This window comes from Thrips palmi, unplaced genomic scaffold (genome assembly GCF_012932325.1).
Source record: "Thrips palmi isolate BJ-2018 unplaced genomic scaffold, TpBJ-2018v1 HiC_scaffold_10, whole genome shotgun sequence".
NCBI lineage: Eukaryota > Metazoa > Arthropoda > Insecta > Thysanoptera > Thripidae > Thrips > Thrips palmi.
The window spans coordinates 12,396,914-12,421,877 of NW_023144621.1; the positions used below are offsets into that span (position 1 = coordinate 12,396,914).

Below are 24,964 nucleotides of genomic sequence, written 5' to 3' on the forward strand. Positions count from 1 at the left end.
GCCTGTAAGGGATATCCGCCGCCTGGTTCACACATCCATTTCGGATCAAACTGGAATCTCGTCAATTAATCACCGCCGTCTGTCTCTCTCGCACTCGTTCTCCTACACGGGGCCGCCCGTGCGTGCGAGAGAGACGGAGCGAGCGCGCCACTTGTGGGAGGGTGGCGCATAATGCAGTCCATCCCCTCGCCGGCCGCCTCGCCGCGACATTCTTGCGGAATATGATCCGCCTAAAGTCACGTCCCCGAATTTCCCGCGCGTTCCCACGCCGCTTCCGGTCAGCGGTGCCAACTTCGGCGGAAGAAAAGATGAGGGAAATCCCCGCCGCCTCGGAGGGTTTTTTTCTGGAGCAGGGAGGAGTAGGGTTGAAAACGCTGCTGGTCAAATGACGTCGGAACGCCCACTCCGGCGGACGGCGGCGCAGCAGCGCGGCAGCAGGGAGCGGAAGGGTTGGTGGCGGCGAGGGGAGGGGAGGGGAGGCAGGAATAAATTATCGCGGAATGATACGGCTTGTCGGGCTGCCGGGGCGGGGCAGGGCGGGGCGGCACCTCTGGCTCCGGATTATGTTCTCATACAAGTGCCATTCCAGTCGATTCCCTGTTCCGTCGTAAGCGCCGTTTAATGACGCCGTGGTGTTAGTGTGGGAAAGTGCGGAGACTGCGCGAAACGTGGATCGGCGCACAACGTTTCAAACGTCACTTACATCCTGGAGGTGACCATCGGTGGTGTCCCTTGGTGATTCCATGGTGTTCCCCTGGTGTTCCATGGTGTCTATAGTGTCTCAGTGGTGTCTCGTCGTACAGGGCGTTCCCGCCGGTTCCCGCACGCTCGAGTGCCTTTGTCCAGCGTGCGGAGGCAAACGGCTCGGCCCTGCCACATGAACGCGATGCGCGATGCGGCAACGCGCATTGTGAAAAAATGACAGGCGTCTGTCGCTGTCAATCATCATCGTTATGAATGAAGAGGCTCATTACGGCACCCCCGTTGTTGCTGCTGTTGTTGTTGTTTGGTCTCGACTAAATGTCCCCCAAATCTCTGCTCACTTGGCGAGCTTGGCGCGGCGGGCGCAGCCCAGCCCAGCGCAGCCTCCCCTAGCGCCGACGCGCGCGACCCTCCCGGCCGGCCCCGCCCCGCCCCGCTTCACTTGGAGTTGATCGGGTTATGACTAAAGCCAATTTTCCCATACACACCCCCACTCCCCTGTCAAGCGGGTCGCTCCCTGGTGCCCGGCCTCCCCTCCGGCCCTCCGGCCGGCCGCAGCCCCGCGCAATCCCTTACAAACTGTTTACTTGGATGGGTAATTTCATCGCAGTGCGCGCGCAACTCACGCGGAAACCGTCGTGGATCACCCTCGGTAGTAGTACCTCCACCAGAAACACCTCGAACTCAGCTATCGTCTTCGCCTGCCCATCAGACTTAGACGTCGCCCGCAGTGCCATTCCCACGCAAAAGAAATTGAATTCCTTTTTTGGGGCGGTCTGTGCTGCTTGAGGGGTGATTGTAATTTTTGATGATCGGAACTGAAGCTATCTTGAAATGTGATAAGAGGAAAAAGTCCGGAAGACGTGACGGGGTTCGAACCCGCGGCCGTGGCACGCGACGCCCTCCTCCAGGGCTGCAGCTTGCTGCAGGCGCGCTGCCCTTGGCGGCTAAGCAGCTGCGCACACGGCGGCCCCGGGAGCGCCATGGAGTCCATAAGGCAGGCAGCCTGGAAGGGCCAAAGGCGGCCAAAGGCGGCCAAAGGCGGCCAAAGGCGGCCAAAGGCGGCCAAAGGCGGCCAAAGGCGGCCAAAGGCGGCCAAAGGCGGCCAAAGGCGGCCGGGGCAAGGCGGCCTGGGCGGCCGGGCGGCCTGCAGCCAGAGAATGAAGAAGCGCTGCAGTAAAATGAGATGCCGCCCTCTTCCTCGCCGCTATCGCAGCCATCTTTGCGTCCTCCGCGTCCTCGCCGTCCTCGCCGTCCTCGCCGTCCTCGGGTCTCTCCGCCCATGAGCTGCAGCTCCTTTCTCTTCTACAAAGCCATTCCCTATTATTGTTTGTCATAAATTCTCTTTATGTGCTTTTAGCAAGTCGTCTAGCTTGTAAAGCGAACGCTGGCCGCGCGCCGCGCCCTGGGCTTGCCGGCTCACTGGCCTGACGGCCTGACCTGCTCCAGTTTCGCGGTTCCGCGCCACCACCAGGACGTCCCGGACTCCGAGGGCGATCTCGGTCGCAGCCCCGGCGCCGCGCCACGCCACGCCCCGCCACGCACAGCCCTATTGTTCCTCACGGGGAATTTGGGCGCGTCCGTGCAGGGCGGGGCGGACGCGCCGCGCACCGTATTTGTTTCTCTCTGGCAAACTTTTGTCACACCCCCGCCCCGCGTGAAAGTACCTCCGCATTCCCCCTTGTCGGAGGCCCAGCCGGCCCGGCCCCAGTACGGCCGCCACCGCGAAGAAGGGAGAAAGGGTGAGCGGCGGTGGCGGCGGGGCGGCGGCAGTAGTTGCCGCTGTTGCCGCGCACACCAGCGCTCCACCGGAAATACGGGCGGAGATGGAACTACTGGTTAATTTCCTGTGGAGACGAGACTCCCTTGCCTGGCAGGCCCAGGCAGGCCCCGGCAGGCAGGCCGCCGTGTGAGGACAAGGCGAGAACTGCGCGGGGAGCCTGGCGTCCACGGGGTGAGGGAGCGAGAGAGAGAGAGAGAGAGAGAGAGAGAGAGAGAGAGAGAGAGAGAGAGAGAGAGAGAGAGAGAGAGAGGTGGAGGAACGACTCGGAGAGAGGACGGCGTCCCGCGGCGCCCTCATACTGCCCTGCAGGGCCTCGAAGGGCGAGCGTGTGCGGTCCGGGAGTACACGGCCTCCGGCCACGTCCACGGCCTCGTCCACGGCCTCGTCCACAACGTCCGCGGCCACGTCCACGTCGTCGCTGCAGGGTGGAGCAGTGCATACTCCCGAAGTGGGCTGGCGGGTACGAAGAAGGAAGCGAGGGGAAGGACGGGGTGGCGGAGGGACCCTCGGCGGCGCCTCGGCGAGTGCGAAAGAAAGGCAAAGAAAGGCAAAGCGAGAGAGACAGAGAGAAAGGCGGCAAGAGAGAAGAGGCGGAGAGAGCGCCGCGGCGATTAGATGGATGGATTGCCGGCGTCGCGAGTCGAAATCTCGGCCGCCTCGAGTTTAAGCCTTTGCAGAGGGCGATAAGGCTTTGATAAATGACTTGCGTAGGGTCGGCCCCGCCGCGCCCCGCCTCCCCCGCCTCGCTTCGCCCCGCCCCGCTCCGCCCCACCCCACCCCGCCCCGCCCCGCCGCGCCCCGGTGGCGTGCAGAGTCGGGCTTGCCAAAAACAATGCGAGCAGATGGAGGTGGCCGGGCAGCCTTGCGCAGCCTTGTGAGGTTCCGAGCCGGAAGGGGCCGAGATCATGACCGGAAGTGGATGCAAAAGACCTCCGGCCAAGCCGAGCCAAGCGCGCGCTGCGCCGGCCGGAGGCACCGAAGGGGTGAGCTACGGCCAGGCGGCTTGCCGGCCAGGCCACCCGGAGCCACGCGAGGCGAGGCGGCGCGCGAGCCCGCAGCACATCGCGAAACACCGTGGACACCACTTCAACTCAACTAACCCACTCAAAATATTTGAACTGTTATCGAAGCTTCCTTCTTGACGGCGGCGGCTGCCGCGCGGGTTCCTCCTTCCCGCGCCCACCCCATCCAGGCTATGGCAGGCCAGGCAGGCCAGGCAGCAAGAGCAAGCAGGGTACCATCCAAGGGTGTGATCGGTTTATATTCGATCTGCCGCGCACTGATATCTCCCGGTAATCTCCCCCGCCCCGCCCCGCCCCGCCCCGCCCCGCCGGCCTTCCCTCCAGCTTCCTCCGTGGCGCCGCCGGGCCTTGAGGGCGGGCACGGCGAGCAGCACTACCCCATCACGGGGAATCACTCGCCCCGGGAGAGTAGGCGTACCGCAACACAGCGCTGGCGGGGCTGGCGGGGCTGGCGGGGCTGGCGGGGCTGGCGGGGCTGGCGAGGCTCAGTGCAGATGAAAGGACCTGGCTGGCTGCCCGTCTGTCCGTCCGTCCGTTCGTCCGTCCGGCTGCGGTGTCGGTGGTGAGGCCGCGGTGAGACACGGCAGTCGAGCATGCTCAGCATGCCCTTGCAGAGAAATGGAGTGTCTGCTCCGCCCCGAAGAGAAAACAAGCGTTTCATGGGGTTTGCTGCAAGTGCGGTGGTGCCGCGGTGCCGTGGTGCCATCACGCCGGAGTCGTCCTTGATTCGCGCAATCTAGACCTCTGACGGCGTCTGATAAGGGAACGCCACACGCCGCAGATAGCGGCAGCGGGACGGAGCGGGGCGGAGCGCCGGCAGATTCCCCCTACGGCCGTCGGCCCTGCCGCCCTGCCGCCCCGCCGCCCCGCCAAATACGCTCTCTCTCTCTCTCTCTCTCTCTCTCTCTCTCTCTCTCTCTCTCTCTCTCTCTCTCTCTCTCTCTCTCTCTCTCACCCCCTCTCTCTCACCCCCTCTCACCTCCTCTCACTCGCACGCATATTGAGACGCCGGCTGCCACCTTCCCCGCGTAGCGTACACAGCACCCTGCTGTTCCGCCGTCGATGACGGGAAGAAAGTGCGTCCGTCACTGCGGCCCCGCGAGGAGGCCGCGAGGAGGCCGCGAGGAGGCCGCGAGAGGCCGCGGGGGGCCGCGAGGAGGCCGCGAGGAGGCCGCGAGGAGGCCGCGAGGAGGCCGCGAGGAGGCCGCGAGGAGGCCGCGAGGAGGCCGCGAGGAGGCCGCGAGGAGGCCGCGAGGAGGCCGCGAGGAGGCCGCGAGGAGGCCGAGAGCGCCCAGACAAAGAAGCGACGCCGAGAAGGGCAAGTGAAAGAGCGCGACGAATGGCGGATTTTTCATCCACCACGCGTGGGGCACGGCCGGGCACGGCGGCAGCGATATCGCTCGGGGGTGGGGCGGGGCGGGGCAGTTGACAGAAAAGAAGATGGAAGTCGACTGCTGCGCACTGCTGCGGAGGAAGGCGGCTGGAGTTCCAGCGTTCCAGCCCCACTCCAGCAGACAGCTCCAGGCTTGAGGCCTGCGTGGCTTGGCCGTGGCTTGGCCGTGGCTCGGCCTGGCCTCGCTGGGCTGTCCAGGGAAGGGGGCTGGGAGCCGCTCCATGGAGCCGCTGCGGGGGAGGTATGAGATAATATCGCAAGAAGAATAGGGGTCGCTCAGAGATGCCCATGCCTAGCCCTGCCTCCCCTCTCTCTTCTTTCCTTCCCCGTCCCAAGAAGGGGCTGTTTTCCCGAAGCATTCCTGCCGCCGACGGCGACGCGGGGCGGGGCGGGGCGGGAGCGCGGCGATACCCGTGCAGAAATCGCAAGAACCCTAGGGCAACTTCTTTGATAAAAGATTGGTGAGGTTAGGTTCGGCTGTGTTTTCTTTAAGGGTTGCTGTGCGGGGTGCATTGGGTCTTCCAGGCGGTGGACGGCGACCCCGTGCGACCTCTCAGGATCGCACGCAGGCGCGTGGGTCAAGAAGGAATGGGCACTCGGTTTGCCGGCGTCACTTTTGACGTGTCAATGCATATTTTTGTCTCCACACTCGAAGATAAGATGCTATCAACCTTGCCACTGGATCCTCAGCGCTCGGCGCCACAGGCTCCGGACGGGAGGCAAGGAGTACTGCCGCGTCACTACCCCCCGCGCGCGCGGGGTCCCTGGCGCGCGGAGTCTATTTTAAACAGGCCCCCAGTTCAACGGACGGAGTATAAACCGTGACAGTGACCTCAACAAGCTGAGCGAGCGCAAACAGCGGCCAGGACGATACGAGTATTTGATGTCGCGAAGTGACAACAGTGCATTCGTGAACCAGCCGTTGACTTCGGGCGGGTCAGGATCGGGTTGCACCCAGAGGCCATTCAGTAGCGTGGAACATGGGCTTTGCAGAGGTGCGATCTCTGGCAACCAACGGCAATGTCTGACTTCCTTCATGCACTTGGACCATTCTTTTCGGCTCCAGGTTTCGGCTCTTTGGACGCTGGTGGTGGCGGCGGCGGCGGCCCTGGCCGGAGCCGCCGAAGTGCTGGTGGTCCTCCCACAGACGTCGCACAGCCACCTGCGCTGCAACACGGCAGTGCCGCGCGCGCTGGCGGAGCGCGGACACAACGTCACCCTGGTGGTGCCCTGGCCGCCACACGGCGACACCAGCATGTTCAAGAGCGTCATCGTCGTCGGGGACTGCACCGACGCGTACGGGGGATTCTGTGAGCATCTCCGGGTCCGGCATGGAAACCACCCCGGTTCGGTTCGCCTGGCCAGTGTTCGGACTTTGGCTCGCACTTCATGTGTCCGAACACTGCTACTCGTTGTTCTCGTAGTGATATCACATTTAACTGTTCGCAGTGATGCGCGAGTACAAGAAGAGGGGCCTGTTTTGGCTGGGTAGGTGTCTCACATCCGCGACGCTCTATGTCCCAGCATTCAAATAACCCCGGACCGGAACTGCTTTGCCGTAGAGAACATCAGCTACCTGACGCCGGGGCTCCTGCAGCCCATGTCCATGTGGTTCTTCGTGTGGAAGTACGGCGACATGATGGTGGAGCACACGCTGCAGCATCCCGCCTTCCGCCGCGAGGTGCTGGACCGCCCCGACGCCCACTACGACGTCGTCCTGAGCGAGCTGCTGATGCAGCAGGAGGCCTTCCTCGGCCTGGCGCACCACTTCGACGCGCCCCTGGTGGCGCTGCAGCCCAACGCCAACCACGCCAGGGTGGCGGCGCACATGGGGGGCCCCACCAACCCCGCCTACGCCAACGACCGCTGGCTGCAGGCAGCGGGCAGCCTGGACTTTTGGCAACGGGCGAAGAACGTTCTGTGAGTTTTGTTTAGTGACTGGGACTAGCCGCCCCTCGTGCATGTGCTCATGGCGCTGCGACCTGCCACGCAGCCTCTACCTGTACTCCCAGGCTGGACTGTACCTCTACCACCTCCCGAGGCAACGCGGCCTGCTCCGTCGGTTTTTCCCCGACGCGCCTTCACTGGAGGAGCTGGAGGAGGCCCGCCTGGTCCTCACCGTCTACAACGACCACCCGCTCCTGACGTACCCCATGGCCCTGCCGTCCAACGTGGTCCGGGCGCCCCTCGCGCACCTCCAGCCGCTGCCGCTCCCACAGCGGTTGCAGGGCTTGCTGGACAACGCGACGGCGGGGGCGATCGTCTTCAGCCTTGGCTCCCTCATGATGCCGTCCGAGATGCCTGCGAGCGTGCAGTCCGCCTTCATGACGGCCTTCGGGGAGCTGGGCCACAGTGTGGTGGCGAGGTGGTCTGACAAACCGCCCACAGCCAACGTCCCCGACAACGTGCACCTCGAGACATCGTGGATGCCCCAGGACGACCTTCTGGGTAGGTCCTCACGTCCCGGCTGTCACGGCCATTTGTCGGGTCCCTTCGCATGACGTCATTGTGTTGTCTTTGCGTTGCTGCCGCAGCCCACGCCAACACCCTTCTGCTGGTGTCGTCGTGCGGCTGGACGAGCGTGCAGGAGGCCATGTGGTACGGCGTGCCCGTGCTGTGCATGCCGCGCTTCGGCGACCAGTTCGCGACCCTGGCCGTCGTGGAGGAGCTGGGCGTGGGCTTGGCGTTGTCGAAGGAACGCAGCCTCGCCGACGTCCGCCAGGCCCTGCAGACGCTGCTGCAGCCCGACAACAGGTTGAGGCTCGTGCCCAGAATCCACATAAAGTGACTGTCAAGGCCTCGTCGCTGACCTTGGTCGTGGCCATTGCAGGTACCGGCGAGCCGCGCAGCGCCTGGCACTGCTGCTGCAAGACCAGCCGGTGCCCGCCCTGGACGTGGCCGTGGAGGCCGTGGAGCACGTAATTCGGTGGCGCGGCGCCGGCCGCTACCGACGGCCCTCCGCCGCGCGTCTGCACTGGCACCAGCTCGTCCTCCTCGACGTCGTCCTGGTCCTCGCGCTGGCCGGCCTCGCCCCCGTGCTGGCGGTGGTTGCGTGTCGGCGTCGCCGGCGGGGCTTCAAAGCGGCATCCTTACGGGAGAAGGTCGAGTGATGTCAACCGACGCTGTTTGTCCCCAGCACACTCGTGGAAAGCCCCGTCGCGAACCAGCGGCGCTTGCGTCTCACAGACACTCATAGGTCGTTCCGTTTTGTTGGGAGGACAGATCTCACGCGCTCGGGAAGTGTACTTTGGCTGGACGAGAACCTAGCTCACCGGATGGATTGCATACTCAGACTTCCAAGCACAGAGACTTCCCTCAGCCGGCATAGGGGACTGCCCCCCCCCCCTTTCCCCCTCCTCCCCGCTTTCGGTGGCTTGTGATAAGGAATGGACTCAAAAGGAGTGCAGTGCTATGAAACATAATCTTTAATCATGACCAAATAAGACATCACAAACTCAACTTTAAAAAAATAAAAATCACATAATAATTTTTACAATCTTCATTAAGTTTCTTAAACCTAGTAAATAAGAGAGACAGAGAAATTGCTACAGTAAAATTGCACATTATCAACAGGAAAACATATTTGAATCATGAAATAAAATGTTCAATGGAAGTTATTGGACTTCTTGCAGATTTTAAAATGCCAGTTAATTTTTGAGACTGCCTTAAGTCTACTTGCTTGTTTACAATAATCTGTGAGATGCAAATTTGCATGAACCGTATGTCCTTTATTTGTTTCTCCAAGCTTTGCTTCAATTTAAGATTGCTGTAAAATAGGAATAACCACAATATTAATAATGACACAATAAATGCGGCATATTTATGGTAAAAGAAAAGGAACATTTACTCACGTCTCAGAATCCGCTTCAGAATTTCCATCAAGTTTCTCTTGGTCGTCTTTCAGTGATGCAGTAAATTGAGAGAGCCGATCTAAAAGCTTTTCTATTCCTTTTTTCTGTTTCAGTTTCTCATTTCTGATAGATTTTGAAAGTTCAAGGAGCTTTGCTTGATTGGCACAGTGTTCTTTTAGTAAAGTGTCAAGGCCACTGGAAAAAAAACAAGCATAAAATTTTAATGAATCACTTAGTTTGAAGGATAGCCAATCTTTTCATCAAAACCCCTCTGCAATGCTTACTCATTAGGACTGTCACTAGTGACAATTTCGCAAGCAAGTGTAGAAACTTTTATTTGTTTCAGCATCTCTTCTTGAATGCTCAAATAATGGAACTTTTCTTCAATTACGTTGAGGCTTTGAGTAACATCTAAAACGTCTTGTGAACTTCTGGATCCTTTTGATAAATCTGTAAAAAAAAAAGTCAGAATAAAAGAAACAAATCCCAATAGATATGACTGAAAAAGAGATTCAAGGTGCTTAAAATCAGAAATTCAATTTCTCACCTCCTGCTAAATTAGCTGAATTCATCAAAAGGCGAGCTCGCAGCAGTTTCAATTTTGCCAAAACCTCATCATATCTTGCAACTGTCTGCTCAAATTCAATTTCCTCAGGAGAGAGTGGGACGTTTTCTACATCCTCTTCATCCATTGATTCCATGCTAAACATCAAAAGATAAAGAAACACAAGTGTCAATTTTATATGCTACTTAGGTTATAAATGGGCTGATAGAATAATAAATTACCTTGACGATTCCTTTAGAAGGTAAACTCTCAAAAAAGAGTAAGACAGATATCAAGAGAAAGGAGAACACGGTTAATTTCGATTAGTAACAAATTGGTATTGTTAAAGGAAGACTTGTGGTTTGAAGCTTGTTTGTTTATGTTGTTTTCATTTCACTTGGGACAGTAATTCGCGCCAAAGTTTGTATCGTGTGTATACGGTTACCGTTATTTGCACTTGGGGTTCCATAACCAAAACACCCACCGGTTGCGTGCGAGCGGCGGGACAGACCAGAAAAGCGAAACCAAGGCAAAGAAAGGAGTCTTTCGTCAAAAACAAATAATGACTGAAGAGAAGGAAAATTTGGATGTTGCTGAGGAAGAGAAGTCTGAGAAGCTCGTGAAACTGCCGCTGTCTCGCATCAAGAGCATTATTAAAATGGATCCTGATGTCAATTTAGCTAGTCAAGAGGCTGTATTTTTAATAGCAAAATCAACGGTAAGCTAATACTAGTGCTCCGTTCTGTTTTCAACCTATTTATCTTATATGCTTTATGTAAGAAAACTGTTCTGTTGTCATTCACTTATAAATTTCTTGCTTTTGAATCTCAATTGCAGGAACTGTTCATTGAATCGTTGGCACGAGAAAGTTATACACACACTGCAATGGCAAAGAAGAAGACAGTGCAACGGAAAGATATTGATGCAGCTATTTCTTCATCTGACTCACTGTTGTTTCTGGAAGGTGCTTTAGACTCATAGATTGAGAAAGCTTTGCCGGTGAGGATGTGATTTCCTTCCTTTGTAAGACTGAGAATGCATGATTGTGAATTTTTACTTCCATTTCATAATTAATACAATGTTTTGTTTTATCACTTGTTTTCTTATTCCTTTATCCCTTTTCTGCTCAAGACCTATTGATCTTTGTGAAGCATGCTCTCTCAGAAACACTTCTGTTCAGCCAGTGGCAGTTCAATATTTATTGAGACAGTAAGGAAAAATGATAATTGAGAAAGTTGTCGTCAAAGACTATCATTTTATTTTCAGAATTCTTTTGTCATTGAAGTTCACAATTAGAGGCTTTCCGGTAAGAGGAAGCTTAAACAAAAACATCACTCAAATTCAGAGTTACATATTTATGACTCGGGGCATAATGATGAAGAAAACGTCATATCATTTTTGGGTTTTGAGTGGCAAGAACCTTCATACGCTATGTAGGAAGTAAACAATACCTTACTATTGAAATAAACATGCACTAAATAAGCCATTGTGCATTTATACTGTAAAAAGGGCAATGATAGTGACAAATCAACATTGTCAGGGATTGCAAAGATATCTAGAGAGAAAAGAGAAACTTTGTCTCTTATGGGAAACCTAATGAGAATCTCATACAACAGCAGTCAGTAGTTACACATATGTCTGTCTTTTACAATACAATCACATAAAACTTATCTAGGTCTTTACAAATGCTTTTACAATCAGGATGATGTTTAGAAAAACAAACAAGGTTACTATTATGCTACAACACATCAGGTCAATTAACTTAATTCCAGAAATAATAAGAACACATCTTAATCATAAGAATATTAAACCCATTAATGAAACTCAAGGTTACACATTGAAAATCATTAAGAAACAAATTTGTTCTGTGAAAACATTTTTAAAATATTCACATAAAACATACAGAGCAGCAAAGCTGTAAGACCAAGGTTGATACTAAATTAGGAAAATATAAAGAACTCAAATTCAGGCCAACAAAAGCTGTATTTGTTGGTAGATTGTGTTCTATACTATGGAACTTAGGTTTTCAACCAAATCAAAGACAATCTAGGCAGCTGTGTAACGAAACTTTCGCAGAACAATTGAAAATATGAAGGCTTAAGAAATAAAATCTCAATGTATTTTAATTAGTACTGAACAGTACTGCAGTCAAAATGTGCTAATCCATTGCAGACTAACAGAAGAATATACTAGCTCAAAATGACAGAATCAAAAATACCTGTCATCTGATACTAAGTTACATTCTACTTCATTCATTCCAACAGCCTGGCGTTTTGCTTTGGACACTACTCAGATACCAGGACCAGGCATTTTTTTAAGACAACGAAAATATACATTCTTATTAAGAAAATATGCTGACGGCCTTCCAATACAAGGGCTTCAGGCTCATGTCAAATGCCACCATAGAAATTCATGTCTAGTTTTAATGCCATAACTGAGGCAAAACAACAATTTCGTAAAAACAAAAAAAAATAACTTGTTCAGATCCAAACAAAGCCCACAGAGAATTTTTTTAAATAATAATTTACTTGCAATTAAGTTAAGTGACCCTGCTCACTCACACACTTCTTAAATACCGAGATTAATAGTAGATATTAGCATCACAAGTTCAATCATTGTTTCAGGAGTCATCTATATGAATAAAAGTAAAATTTATTATTTGTTGCGCTTTCCCTTCTTTCGATTACGTGCGGTGTCCTGACGGTTAGGAACATTAGTGCTTGCAGAAGTGTCCCCAGGAGGAGGTGTCCCCTTGCTACCACCCCCTGCCTGGTTGTAAAGAGAACTGAGGAAATTCTCCAGATCAGGCTCACTGTAAAGTCACAAACAGAATGAACAATGGAAAATTGAGGAAACTGTTTGCAATCAATGAATGAACAGAAATAAGCAGGTGTTCAAGCCATGAAAAAAAAAAAAAGAAGGTTTGAGTGAAAATACCTGGGTGCACGAGGACTTTGTTGACGTTGACGACCAAGAACTATACGGTACTGAACAGTGTGAGAGTTCGGTTTGAGGTGACGGAGATTATTGGTCTGACATGAAGCCCAGTCAGTGATGTCATAAACTGCTCCCTCCATACACGCATAGTAATGCCATAGAAATCCCATGACCATCGTCTCGGCCCATATGTCACCCTGAAAGTTGGTCAAATCAAACATTACTTTTGGTCACTTTTCTTTATAAAAGAAAATACTAAAAAGGATTTCATCTACCTCCTTAGCGGAGTGCTTTATCTTGCACTGAGCACAAAATCTTGCAGCAAATGGTTTGCGAGGTACAGCTATTCTCTTATGTCTCTTTCCACAATTTGTGCACCTGCAAAGAGAATAATGAGTTCCCTTTTTTTTATTATTTTTTCCCCAAACAATAGGAGGAATAATATGCAATTGATTTTACCTGATAGTGTTGGCAGCATATTCCATTTTCTGATGTAATTGAGATAACAGGTCACTTAGCTCACTCCAAGCTTGTTCCACCTGTTGGGTTTCTGCTACATATCGGTCGTACTCTGTCCTTTTTTCCTAATGAATACAAGGGAAGGATAAGTAACAACAAAAGAAATGTGTCAGCAAATAAATTATGACACTGTACTTACAGGTTCTCCAATAAGTTCAAATGCATGTACAAGAATTTTGAAAGCTTCCTCAGCACCGGGCTGATTATTTTTATCAGGGTGGACAAGAAAAGCTTGGCGTTTGTAATATTTTTTGACATCATCATCAGAACAATTTGGTGTTACTCCTAAGATGCTGCAAAGTGATTGGAAATGTTAGATATTCACAGATGTTAGAAATACAAACCAGGATGATACAATTATGCTGTTCTGTTTTCACCAAATGTTTTTTACCAATTAATGTAAACATACCTGTAAGGATCCTTGCCTTTACAAGCGAGGAGTCTTTTCATAGCTTCTTCGCCAGTAGATGGCATAGATATGTTATGAGAAAGGCCTCCTGGAATAACACTGTCTCGTCCCTCAGCACCACGAGTACTTTTCTTTGAACCATTCCTAGCTTGATCTCCAGGGTCGTTCTTGCCTAGACACTGGCAGATAAATCGCCAGAATCGGGAATGAACAAGGCGTTCTGGAAGTACATGAGGTAAACGGCAAATACATTTTTGAAGCCAATTAGCTGAGCTAATCACCCAATTTTCCCAAAACACCAAGCACCTGCAAAAGGAAATGCATTATGCAGAATTTATTCAATTCACGTAAAATGACTCAATAAACCTCAGAGACTGAGACTAAGTAACTCACAAATGCAGGGAGAGTCTAATACTCATTCCTATTACATCCGTTAGAAGATGGAAAAACCATATGATAGCGGCAAAAGCCAACTGACCATATTTTCGAAATACCAGAGCTGCAATAGAAAATTTTTAAACATAAACTTTTTTCTTAAAAGAAAAAAAAAAAGCTCTATAAAGGGATAAATTACTGTACGCACATGCAGCAGTTACTCCATCTTTCCTTCGAGAGCCTCGTTGATTCCGTTTGCTCTGCAGAAGAGCAGCTTTATCAGCCATGCTACTCATCGAACCACGACCAGAACGGCTTGTCACACCACTGCTACTGCTTCCAGAAGCACTCTTGCCATCATTTTTAGATCCTGACATATGAAATGTAAGCATTAGTAAACAGCAACCAACCCTCTGACAAAAAGAAGCCAAGTCAGCCAGTACAAGGGCATACCTTTCCTTTCATCTGAGTTAGTGCGTCCACTTTTACTTGCTCGGGCAGATTTATCAAATTTGCTAGAATTACTAGGCTGACTTGGTGTTTGCTGATTGGCCCAGTGAGAACCGTGGTTTGTACCAAGGTTATTATTGATATGAATGGGCCTCTTAGTTGAGTTAGACCCCATCACACTACCACTCTTAGAACCTCCAGGACCTACTTTGTAGTTATTCAAAAAACTCTCATCAAAACCTATTATGTGAAACAAAAGACACATTAAAGAAGATTGTCATAGTTTTAAAAAAAGGCCAAGGTTTAATAGAATAAAATGCAGTAAAAACTGGTCTTAAAATCAAAACATTTACCAGAATGTGGTGATTGTTTAGCACTGCCATGAATGCTTGACCTGCCAGATTTATCAGAAGATTTTTTATCATTTGGCTGAGGGCAAGACTCCTGAGAACTTCCCGTTTCAATGAAGACATGTGAAACATCCACGCTGCTAACATCACTCTCCAAATCATCCAAGGATGCCCATCGCCGTGAAAGTGACGTAGGTGAAGAGTTTCCAGGAACAGAGTCATCAAAATCGCCACTGGATGAAGATGATAAACCAGATGACTTTGATGCTGTGGCAGTACTTGGTCCATTTTTGGCACTGAAATTTAAGAGAAAGTAAAAATACAATTTTGTGTCATAGGTAGAACTTTAAACAACAGTAATCAGTGTAGCATGCAACACGCACTTTGCGTCATCGTTTCCAGTTGAATGCTGCCTCTTCAATTTGCCCCCTGCGCTCAAAACACCATTGCTTTTTGAAGAGTTTTTACCTTTCCCACTACTAACACTACTTGTGCTTTTGGGACGAGCAGCATCTGCATTTATCTTGTTGGTTGCATTTGTTATCAAGGCTGCGGTATGGTTATTGTTTCCATTGGCTGAGTTCACATTGTTGATGGGCAATGTTGGTTTCTGCGGTGAAGGAACTGGAGACGGAGTAGTCAAAACAGCAGAGTATGATGGCCTCATGGGCCGCACTTCAGCTACAATACGAGTCCTGGAAAGTCAAAGGAATACAAAGAAACATAATAAAAAGGATGACATAAAAATCTAGAACATAATTAATAAACTGGCCTCAATGATAAGGTATACAAACCTGCGAACACTCTTGTCATTCTTCTTCGGCTGCTCAACTTCTTTGACACTTTCAAGAGCAGGCTCATTACTTTCATTCAAAGCCAAACCAAAGGGATTATATCGCCCAGTTTGATTAGGGACAGTCCAGTTCCCAACCAAATTCTGAATGAGTTGGTCTTGATTTTGAGAGAATGGGGCAGAAGACGAAGCATTCTTGGCAGTTTCTTGCAGGAACAGATTTTGATTTTGATGCTGTTCTTGTTGCTGTCTTGCTTGTGGCTGTTGCTGTTGCTGTTGCTGCTGCTGCTGCTGCTGCTGCTGCTGCTGCTGCTGCTGCTGAACTCTGTGCAGAAGGTCATGCTGAAACTGTTGAGACTGTGCAGCATTTAGGATTTGTTGAAACTGCTGATTTTGAAGATGCTCATTGAACAGTGTCTGCGACTGATGAAGCATGCCAGGAGGACCATGATGTGGTATTCCTGGACGAGACTGATGCTGAGGAGATTCGTTCTCAGGTGTTCTAAATTGCAGATGCTGTTGCCTCATTGTTTGGACCTAGAAAAGAAATCATTCAATCATCAGAATTGTAGTTGTTGTTGAGTTACAGTAGTGCAAACACAGTAAATTTTACGTGTCGATAACAAAACTAACCTGTTGAGATGGCGTAAACAATCCATAGTTGGCAGAAAGCGCACAATGTTGCCGGTTTGATTCATTTTGATTTGAATGGGGAAGGATGTCATCCAGAGATGGAGGAAGAACATTGTTCACAGCCGAGCTTGAACCAACTGGCAAATATTGCGGATTGACAGTGCCCCCATGGCCTCCGCTGTATCTGACGTTTACAAAGTTGCCACCGCCAACATCCACCATAGTCCCAACTAGTTCATTGCTGTCAGTCTGTGTAGCAGTTGCGGATTGGATAGGCTGGCTGAAAAAGTCTTGACCTTTCACTCCCTGGGGCTCCACTTGATATCCTGGAGGCGGCTGGTCTGCTTGAAAAAACACAGGCAGATTGGGCTCTGCTCCTCCCAGCATGAAATATGGTTGAGTCTGGCGACTTGGTGCTGCCGCTCCTGGCCCTCCTGGCCCCGCTCCGTTGAAGCCCGGACCTTGGACTGGACTTGGGACTGCCACCGGAGCTGCTCCGTGCCAACCGGGCCAGACATGGGAACCAGAACCGTGCGGGACAGCAGCCTGACCTGGACCAGGGCCTCCAGGGGGCAGGCTGTAGCTATGCCACTCTGAGGTCATGTGGTTAATGATGTCATCCAGCGGGGTCTTCTTGCCCTCACTTGCACGGTCTTCCATTTCTTCACAATGTCCAACGATGGAAAGAGTTGGTCAGCACTCTCATTGCACTCTCTCTCTCTTGCCAGACCCTTCTCGCTGGCAAAATATAAACATGTTTACAGCAGCCTTTCTGGGTTAGCTCGAGCAGCTCGTCCTGCTACCAACGCTAAGGCCTTCAAGGGACGAGCTATCGGCACAGCAGGCGTCTTAAAATTAGCATTCAACTAAGCCAAGAGCACAAAGAGTTAAATCACACTGAAATTTGTTACCATAGGATATTTATCTTTATTTCATTGCCATTTTATTTTAGGCCTACGCACTGCACTTGCACGGTACTGAACATGGTATTCTTGTTTGTCTTCTTCTGTCCGATGGTTTAGCAGCGTCCGTCTCTATCTGTAATCCCTCTCAGATTTCACCGTTCAGCGTTTGTATTCCGGGGCGGGAGTCTTCTATCCTCTAAATTAAATTTCTTGTCTTGTTTATTAAAGTTATTTTTGAGTTTTTACTCATGTTTTATTGAGGAACACGTCGACACTGAGACACTTGACACACTTGCCGCTTCCGGAGGTTTGAATGCGATAGGCGGGGAAAAGCAGAGAAAAGGGGGCTAAAGAGGGAAGGAAAGAGATAGAGAAGTTTAATCTTGTGGGGCAATTAATGACTTTTATTTCTGGTATCTAACATAAAATACACTGTATACAATTATCGATTCTAAAAATGAGTTCATTATATATTTAGGTGTTGAGATAGTTTTCTATATACAATTATGATTAACACCCAATTTTGAGGTCAAAGTCAAAGTAAACATAAACATACATTCCTGAATAAAATGAGATCTTTTAGATCTTATAGAACAGGATAACATTAAGTGGGGCAGGTACCAAATCTCAGAGCAACTTAAAATCAAATGAAAATGAAAATGCACTAACGTGTTAAGACAGGAAAGTAAGGCACAAATGTGTCTTAGATTTCATTAGAGTTAAAACACAACATCTGCTGAGGCTGATGGCTCTGGGCTAGGAGTTGAACTTAAAGAACTCATTGAATCTTCTTTTGTACTGTGTTGACTTCCATCCATTTCTTTATTATCCTTATCTTTATCTTTGTCCTCATCTTTGTCTTTCTCTTTACTTTTATCTTTGTTCTTCTTATCCTTTGCAAGCTTATGATGTTTATGACGTTTGTGGTGTTTATGTTTTTTCTTTTCTTTTTTCTTTTTCTTGGGCTGAAAATGAGACGATCACTTGAAAGACAATTCCTACAACAGCTCAAAAATATTAAAATAAAACCTCCTGAGAAAACCTACCTTATTACTGGCATCTACTTTGCCAGTGGTCTTGGATTGCCCTGCAGTATCAGAAGCTGGAACAAATGCTACAGCACCCTTAAACATGCCTGGTTCAAAGCCGACAGGTCCATGTCTGGGACCTGCAAGACCTGGCAGTGATGCGGAGTTATCTGAGAAATATTCTGCCTTTACAGGGGCGTTGTTTGAGCTTTGAGATAAAGACGAACTGGTAGAAGCATTGGGTGCAGCAGCCACAAGCTCCTCCTAAAGAACAGGACAAGACAATAAAACATTATAGCTCAAGATTATTTTCTTGCAATTCAAGATTAAATAATTTTATATGAATTTAAAATTTGAAATGGCAGGCTGGCATACCTTTATTCGGACTTTTCCTTCGTCACCAGCAACAACTTCAACTGTTATCAGTTCAAGATTGTCATCTGCAGATATAACTTCAGGGCCCCGGTCTATTGTTAATGGTGATGTTGCTTTCCGCTTAGAACTTTGGGGCACCTCATCAATAAAAATAGGACCAAGGTCTACCTCCTCTTGTAATTCTACCTCGGTCTTAACCTTAAGCAAAGTTCAGGAAAAAGAAAAATATTAATATATGCAGATGACACATGGCTGATTCATGTAAAATGAAACAAATCTTACATCAACTCCAAATTCAAGTTGAGTCTGTTCTTTTTCTGCTGCTCTCTCCTTTTCCCTCTTCTTTTCTCTTTCCCTTTCTCTCTCCCTTTCCCTTTCTTTTTCCTTTTCTTTCTCCCTTTCTTTTTCCCTCTCTTTCTCCCTCTCTCTGTCCATTCTTTCCTTCTCTCTTTCTAGTCGATCCTTCTCACGAATTCTCTCTCGCTCCCAGTCCAAGTCATGGTCTGGGTCAATATCGTGGCCATGGTCAAGGTCATTATCTCTGTAGCTGTCAAACGTTGGACTAACAACTCTTTCCGGTTTAAGGAAGGATAATTCTTGTTGCGCAAGGCAAAATGGTCGTCGTGTACCATAAAGAGCATAATACAAGTCAACCATATCACACCGCTGTGGAGTATCGTGAGACAGCATTCCACTAGAAGAAAAGAAAGAGACACATTTATTATCACAGAATTTAAGATTAAAAAGCAATAAACTATCATGAATAATTTTCATGTGTGCTAATCTTTAAAGATTCAAAAAGTTTTCAAAAAGCTAATTAAGATAAATAACTGTACTTTATGTTAGTCCATAGCCTCTCCACTAGTTCTTCCTTATCCAAACGACTTCTTTGTGCCTGGCTGAAGGGTGGATTTTCAATCAACATTCGGAGTAATTTATGGCGCACCATATGGTCTGGATCATTTTCAGCTATGTCTAAAAGGAATTCTAGGTCTTCCCACTTGCCATCAGCCCTTGTAAAATCTACAAGTGCTTCTAAAGCTGCCAATCGGACCTCTGTCACATGAAACAAATGAAGATGTTAATACAACATAGCAGAAAATTACATAAATAATTGCAACAATAAAATTTAACATGAGATAGACAAAGAGGAATAAGTGAAACTCACCAATAAAAACCCCATATTGAGTATAGGATCTAAAAATTTGTGGCTGACTAGGTAAATGGCCAAATTTCTGAAGCTTGCGGATAGTACGTAAGCATGCTGCTGAAACAACTTGTTTGTAACAGGGTAACTTCTTCTCCAAGTTCAAGCAGCGCACAACTTCTTCTAATATAGCTTTTGTATCAGAAGTGAGAGTCTCACTAGAAATGTTTCTGAAATACAAAACAAGAAAAAAACAAATAAGGGGTTAACTTTTTAATGTGAAAAGCCACCTTTGTTCTTGTCCTGCAACTTACCCATGTTGCATTCCAACAACAGACACTACTGGTGTGATTGTCTCTCCTAATGCATCAATTAGAGCAGCTCTATAATAGTTATCTGAGTAGCGGTTCTTACTGTTGTCATTGTATTTGAATAAATCCAACAACAGTCTGAGAACATCCGGAGGGCAGATGCTCAATGTGTTTCTTAAACCTGCCATTGCCAGAGGAATAGTCTGCCCAGGGAGAAAAACCATCAGGACATTCAAAACATTGTAATACTTCACTTTTCACAAACTTTTAAAGAAATAAATCACCTTTTGTAAAAAGTAATGTTGTAAGTTAGTGAAATTGTTTTGTTTCACTATGTGAGGACAAGATGCAGAGCCAAAATGCTTCTGAAAGATAGTGTGCATTGCAGATGGACCAGACCATGTAGCAACTAATGCATTTGCTACTTTGGTCAAACAGTGGGCAGCTTGACTACGTACTTTATAATAAGCAGACTCATTTTCAATAGTATATGTGAGCGCATGACGAGATGCCGCAGTAGGAAAGCGTTCAAGCGCCGCAATGGCATCAAGTTGTGCTGTGACATCGCGTTCGTGCCTCAGCTCATACTGCCACATGTAGTCTGGTTGTTCAATAAACACTGACCTCATTATTGTCATGTCAGTATCAAGTCTGACCCATAGAACAGGTGAATCAGCACTGTGATGAGGCAAAAAATAGGGTTAATTACAAACATTGATTATTATCAATCAATCTACCAATATATGGTTTAATAATAAAAATTGGAGTAGTAAAACTTACTCCATTGCACTTAAGTCCATATCCACTTCTTCACCAGTACACAGGGGTATTTTTTTCTTTTTGTTTCTTCGACTCTTGGAGTGGCAGGTGATATCTGTTTTAGATGGTGTTCCTTCCACCTGTTGTTGGTGCTTGAAGGTCCCATCCAATTCTTGAATTGTGACCACTAAAGGACCCATATACTTCCTAATACCTCTCTGATTTAATGAATCCTGTTTAATCTCAAGTTCAACAGTATTCCTGCACAATGAAAGAATGAATCCAAATGATGTAGGCTGAACTAATTTTTTCTTAGGGGAAGAAACTTTTAAAAATTACCTTTTGCGATTAAATACAAAACTGAGGTGGAACTTGGCATGCCCTCCTGTCCGAACCCACTGATCAACAAATACAGCCATGTCTTTACCAGTTACAGTGAAGATTGCTTTGGTAAAAACAGTTGTACTTATGAGCATGTGAGACCACTGATTGGAAGCTTGTTTTTCCTTGGCAGCAATGCCAGCCAACGACAGTTGCTTATTCAGTACCTGTTACAGGGCCAAAATCAAAGACATCAGTGTACTGTAGTATTTCAACAACGAAATTACAACACAACTTGAAAGGAATCAATATACCTGCAACAGCAGTTCCAGGCCAATGCGATGTTCAAGCATTCGCATAATGAGGTGAGCCTTTTTCCTCTGCATCTCAAGGTATTTAGGAGACATTGTGTGCAAAGATCTTGTGGAGAAGTAAAACGGCTGTTGTTGAGGATTTCTTTGAGGAGCCAGGGGAGATGTTGAAGATACAGGGAGGGGTGCAGGCTGTTGACTAGGGTCTAGCACTATGCCACCATACATTTCCTCATATTTTATCACTTCCTCAAGTTCCTAGAGAGAATGAAGAGGTAACATTATAGAATTTTCATAACCCGGCTCTGCCACCAAGACACTTGTTTATAGTGTAATAAGTAAGTAAATCTATCCAATAGCACTTACCGATCGGATCCATTCTCTGTATTCATTGTTGCCAAAACTTTTTTTGCAATAAAGACCACAGAGGTAGGAGGAAATGCCCTGTGGAAGCCAATTGTCACCCCAATGTTGCATGGAAATAAAACATCCAAAGAATTGCTCAGCAATAGCCAAAGCCATGGCTTTTCGTGTTATGTATGTTTGGTCAATTATTGCTGCGGAATGCAGGAGATTTACACTGGAAAGAATAAATAGCGACTAAGAGAATGTTCAGCAATAAGGATAGTTATGTATACAAAACTTTTCATACAATATTTGTGCAGCATACCTCATTATACTCATGGTTGCATAAGCTGCAACTTCCTCTGGTGTTTCGTCAACAAATACTTGCTTGTAGCAAGAGTACGGATACCTCGAGCCTAATGTTTCTTCATAAAATTCAAATGCTTCATGCATGTACCTTGCAGAAACTTGGAGGAGAGGAAGCAACTGGGGCAGGCAGAAATGTGTAACTTCATGCATGTATGGGTCCACAAACATTTCAAATGGTCTGTGCACAAAATAAAATGCATAATGATAAGATAAGATTGAATTTACAAAATGTTATTGATTATTAATGACTAGTTTCAAAAGTAATAAACTCTAAAGCACATACCCAACAGCCAGAGCAATATTTGGTGCTGATGCAGGAACGGATAGCACATAGTGGAATGTTTTCCTTCTCATGTCTTGAGTGTAGACTACTTCAACTAATTCACCACATGATACAGCTGTCATGCACTCATCCACAGTCAATTCTAGCTTCCATGTGCAGGGTTCAGCAAAACTATCAATGCAAGGAAACCATAGTCTTGAAGAATGTCCGTAAGTGAACATATGAGCTCCTTTCTGATTTTGAACAAAAAAAAAGGACACATTATGACTAAATAATAAAATTAATTAACCCAACAGAAGTCCTTGAGAGCCCCTACTTCATTTGGTGCTCCATCGCAATCTGGTACCACAAATTGGATTCCACCCTGAGGCTGCTCTAGAGAAAACTCAATGCCAACACGCACTGGTTGGCCCTCTCTGAAAAGGTGTTGTGCCGTTACAGGCACACTGATGACAAGTTCTCCTGCATTGTTATCTGGATCAATCTGTACAGCTGCTGTAAGGTGGGCATTTGTAAAATAGTCCAGAGATCTCCTGAAAATCAAATAAGAAGTGTTGTGTTAATAATACAGGATTATTAGAAATATTCCAAGCATACATAAACAAGGTTTGTGTGTTGCTAGATTAGACGCTCCATTCTTTCTTTACACAGCAGCTTCTGACAAATTGGTAAAAATTCAACTGACAAGATGGGTAGGATGGTTTTCATTGGTTCGGTAACATATTGATAAGGCTCTTAAGATTTAGGATTAAAGTTGAGGTTCGACATCAATTTTGGCTTCATAATCCTGATGTCTCCTCTCCTTAATATAATGCAATGCAAGTTATGCAAACATCTCCAAATACTTACTGTTTCGGTTCAGCCTGAGATATATCCAAGAATGGATCGAAGTATTGGAAAGGTGCTTCATACTGTTCATTGAGCGTCACTCGATAAATACGGCTCTGCTTGGCATTTAATTTAATGTGTCGGATGCTCTCTTTCAGAGGTACAATCGTCAACTCCACAAGTCCCTGTATAACGCACAGCAAGCCAACAGTATAAGAATCAGTATCGTATCAAAGGAAAAAAAGAAAATAAAAAACAAAATAAACTTTGATTTCATACAATTATACTTTTGCGCTGGAAGCTAATTCCTGTCAAGCTGACTATTTGATGAGCTGTGTTACAGAAAAAACACCCGAGTTAGACATGGCTTTCATGGAATACAAAACGGAAATTTTCTGAAAATATACAACAAAATTTTGTAGTACTCGAAACAAGTTGACTTGATAAACATGCATACTGACTGCAATTCTATGATAATAATATTGTAACAGGTTATGGGAACAAACTTTCCACAAAAATACTTATAATTTAAATGGCCGAGTGAAGTCTCCAGCCCGATCCTTCTTCATGGTGTGGAATTGATACGTCCCATCAATACGTTACATAGAACAACCTGAGATTGGCATAGGAATAACTGTAACCGGCGCTCCGGAAAATTAACCTCTTCCCTCTCTGTTGTGTATGTTTTTGAACGAACCGCGAACCGCAATACGCAGCGGAAAGAGGGGCGAGGGGGAGGGGGGTATCACATTGCATTCTGATTCTTATTGGTATTCGGTCACTCGGTTGGTTTGGTTGTCGGATAAAGTATGAGAAATTTTCTGTAGGGTCCACAAGTATTACAAAGGTTATATTGTTGATTGTTGTACCCATATTGTTACGGACGGACATAATGGACATCAAAGAAGGGCTTCATAACCCCTATGTAATGTGCCCTTATAATAGGGCACATGAAGTCCCAAAGTTACGACTTCAACGACATTTACTAAAATGTCGAAAGGTATTTTTGAAATATCTCAGGCAGCTTGTGTCTGATCTCTCTATTAGTTCCCTCTTTATTAGTTAATTTACTCATCAATTTGCTTTCCATTGACAGCAGTATCCCCATTTGTCAATGATGAAGACATGCCCATTTAATGCTACTCACGTGGTCCCACAGATGGAGCTAGAACTTCATTTGATGACTTGTGCAGAACGTAATCTTATTGAGGGACAGAAATATAGCTGTGAGTATTCCCCTGTATGTTGGCCATAGGCTGTGTTAGAAGCTTTTGATCATTCTTCCCTCTGCTCTTTCAGTGACTGCCACCCAGGGCGAGCTGGGCAACCCCTCTTACCACCCGGATGTTCCGGTTGGAGACTGGAGCGATGAATCTGACGAGGAAGACCTCCATGGTCCAGCTCTTCGTAATAACCATCGACGCAATCACCATCAAGTAGTCAGATCTGTGTAAGCTTAACTCTGCCCTCATATTTTCTATTGTGGTAATGGCCTCATTTGATGACTGGCTAACTTTTATTCCAGCCAAGAAGAGGACATTGATGATGGAGGCGCTCTTAGTCAGTTAGAGGACAGTCATGTAGATCCATGTAGGTTCCTTTTGTTTCTGTTTTTTTTTTCCTGAATGGCTGGTCAATTGGAGAGTTATGGCAATATTCATTGAAATATCCTTTTTTACAGCTCCGATAGGATTTGGAAGAGGTCGTATACATCGGCTGGTGGCAGAGATGAACACCAGAAAACCTTGACTGACTACAATACAAATCTGAGCTGAAGCAAGAATCGCTATATGTATAAAAAGTAATTGGTATTTTGGGAACTTTTGTCTTAATATTTTTCTTGGAGCAGATTTTTTTTTTTTTTCTCAAGCTGTGTGACATGTACAGGAATGGATGAATAATCTTACTGACCGCATTGTAAAGAATGGGAATTGGAGGTTTTGTTTGTTTTACTTCCTAGACAGTGTTGTGTAACTACTTGCTCAATAAGTATACAATTTGTTATAAACATTGGACCATTTTATTTACTTAGGTATCCCCAATGACTCGATACATTTACATAATCTGAAGCTTTAAAATTGATAGTCACAGATTTCAATTGTCAGTTTACCTTTAAATTCAGTTTTTTTCTGGGTTCCACATACATAGAGTGAGATATACGTAAATCTAGGTAAACCGTAGTTGGCAGCTAATTGAAAATTTGTCAGTAATCAAAACTAAA

The 24,964-nt window shown here is 47.3% G+C and overlaps 6 protein-coding genes across 9 annotated transcripts; 3 read left to right on the forward strand and 3 right to left on the reverse strand.

The window, feature by feature from the left end:
- The first annotated feature begins 5,837 nt into the window (after nt 1–5,837).
- On the forward strand, nt 5,838–8,428 carry LOC117638996 (UDP-glucuronosyltransferase 2B33-like). Its single transcript, XM_034374267.1, has 8 exons — nt 5,838–5,895; nt 5,967–6,210; nt 6,350–6,388; nt 6,463–6,820; nt 6,894–7,348; nt 7,435–7,654; nt 7,731–7,908; nt 8,408–8,428. Exons 1-8 carry the CDS (start codon nt 5,881–5,883, stop codon nt 8,426–8,428), a joined length of 1,530 nt encoding a protein of 509 aa, XP_034230158.1. The 5' UTR covers nt 5,838–5,880.
- Nucleotides 8,303–9,700, reverse strand: LOC117654402. Its single transcript, XM_034401013.1, has 5 exons — nt 9,538–9,700; nt 9,299–9,453; nt 9,036–9,201; nt 8,752–8,946; nt 8,303–8,666 (listed from the first exon to the last, which is right to left on the reverse strand). Exons 2-5 carry the CDS (start codon nt 9,450–9,452, stop codon nt 8,489–8,491), a joined length of 693 nt encoding a protein of 230 aa, XP_034256904.1. The 5' UTR covers nt 9,453; nt 9,538–9,700; the 3' UTR covers nt 8,303–8,488.
- Nucleotides 9,701–9,706: 6 nt separating this feature from the next.
- LOC117654405 (DNA polymerase epsilon subunit 4) lies at nt 9,707–10,389 on the forward strand. The gene is made up of 2 exons (XM_034401017.1): nt 9,707–10,013; nt 10,133–10,389. Exons 1-2 carry the CDS (start codon nt 9,858–9,860, stop codon nt 10,274–10,276), a joined length of 300 nt encoding a protein of 99 aa, XP_034256908.1. The 5' UTR covers nt 9,707–9,857; the 3' UTR covers nt 10,277–10,389.
- A 141-nt stretch (nt 10,390–10,530) lies between these two features.
- Nucleotides 10,531–16,889, reverse strand: LOC117654399. Of its 2 annotated transcripts, XM_034401009.1 has the most exons (14): nt 16,673–16,889; nt 15,762–16,499; nt 15,130–15,665; nt 14,719–15,030; nt 14,339–14,631; nt 13,989–14,225; nt 13,744–13,905; nt 13,554–13,659; nt 13,161–13,466; nt 12,891–13,044; nt 12,692–12,816; nt 12,508–12,610; nt 12,233–12,429; nt 11,951–12,107 (listed from the first exon to the last, which is right to left on the reverse strand). In XM_034401009.1, the coding sequence occupies exons 2-14, from the start codon at nt 16,419–16,421 to the stop codon at nt 11,951–11,953; spliced, it is 3,348 nt and encodes a 1,115-aa protein (XP_034256900.1). In that variant the 5' UTR covers nt 16,422–16,499; nt 16,673–16,889. The 2 variants fall into 2 exon arrangements, with proteins under 2 accessions (XP_034256899.1, XP_034256900.1); XM_034401008.1 differs by having other exon boundaries at nt 10,531–12,107; nt 15,762–16,888.
- Nucleotides 16,890–17,047: 158 nt separating this feature from the next.
- LOC117654398 (transcription initiation factor TFIID subunit 2) lies at nt 17,048–23,470 on the reverse strand. The gene is made up of 18 exons (XM_034401007.1): nt 23,269–23,470; nt 23,023–23,077; nt 22,765–22,928; nt 22,232–22,448; nt 21,916–22,148; nt 21,589–21,810; nt 21,285–21,498; nt 20,922–21,176; nt 20,626–20,834; nt 20,308–20,547; nt 19,812–20,205; nt 19,531–19,730; nt 19,238–19,446; nt 18,906–19,125; nt 18,352–18,763; nt 18,070–18,267; nt 17,713–17,958; nt 17,048–17,631 (listed from the first exon to the last, which is right to left on the reverse strand). The coding sequence occupies exons 1-18, from the start codon at nt 23,310–23,312 to the stop codon at nt 17,386–17,388; spliced, it is 3,978 nt and encodes a 1,325-aa protein (XP_034256898.1). The 5' UTR covers nt 23,313–23,470; the 3' UTR covers nt 17,048–17,385.
- Nucleotides 23,471–23,516: 46 nt separating this feature from the next.
- Nucleotides 23,517–24,755, forward strand: LOC117654404 (gametocyte-specific factor 1 homolog). 3 transcript variants are annotated; one of them, XM_034401016.1, is made up of 5 exons: nt 23,517–23,743; nt 23,903–23,969; nt 24,043–24,193; nt 24,269–24,333; nt 24,425–24,755. In XM_034401016.1, exons 1-5 carry the CDS (start codon nt 23,636–23,638, stop codon nt 24,490–24,492), a joined length of 459 nt encoding a protein of 152 aa, XP_034256907.1. In that variant the 5' UTR covers nt 23,517–23,635; the 3' UTR covers nt 24,493–24,755. The 3 variants fall into 3 exon arrangements, with proteins under 3 accessions (XP_034256907.1, XP_034256906.1, XP_034256905.1); XM_034401015.1 differs by having other exon boundaries at nt 23,519–23,743; nt 23,843–23,969; XM_034401014.1 differs by having other exon boundaries at nt 23,521–23,743; nt 23,840–23,969; nt 24,425–24,606.
- Nucleotides 24,756–24,964: the final 209 nt, after the last annotated feature.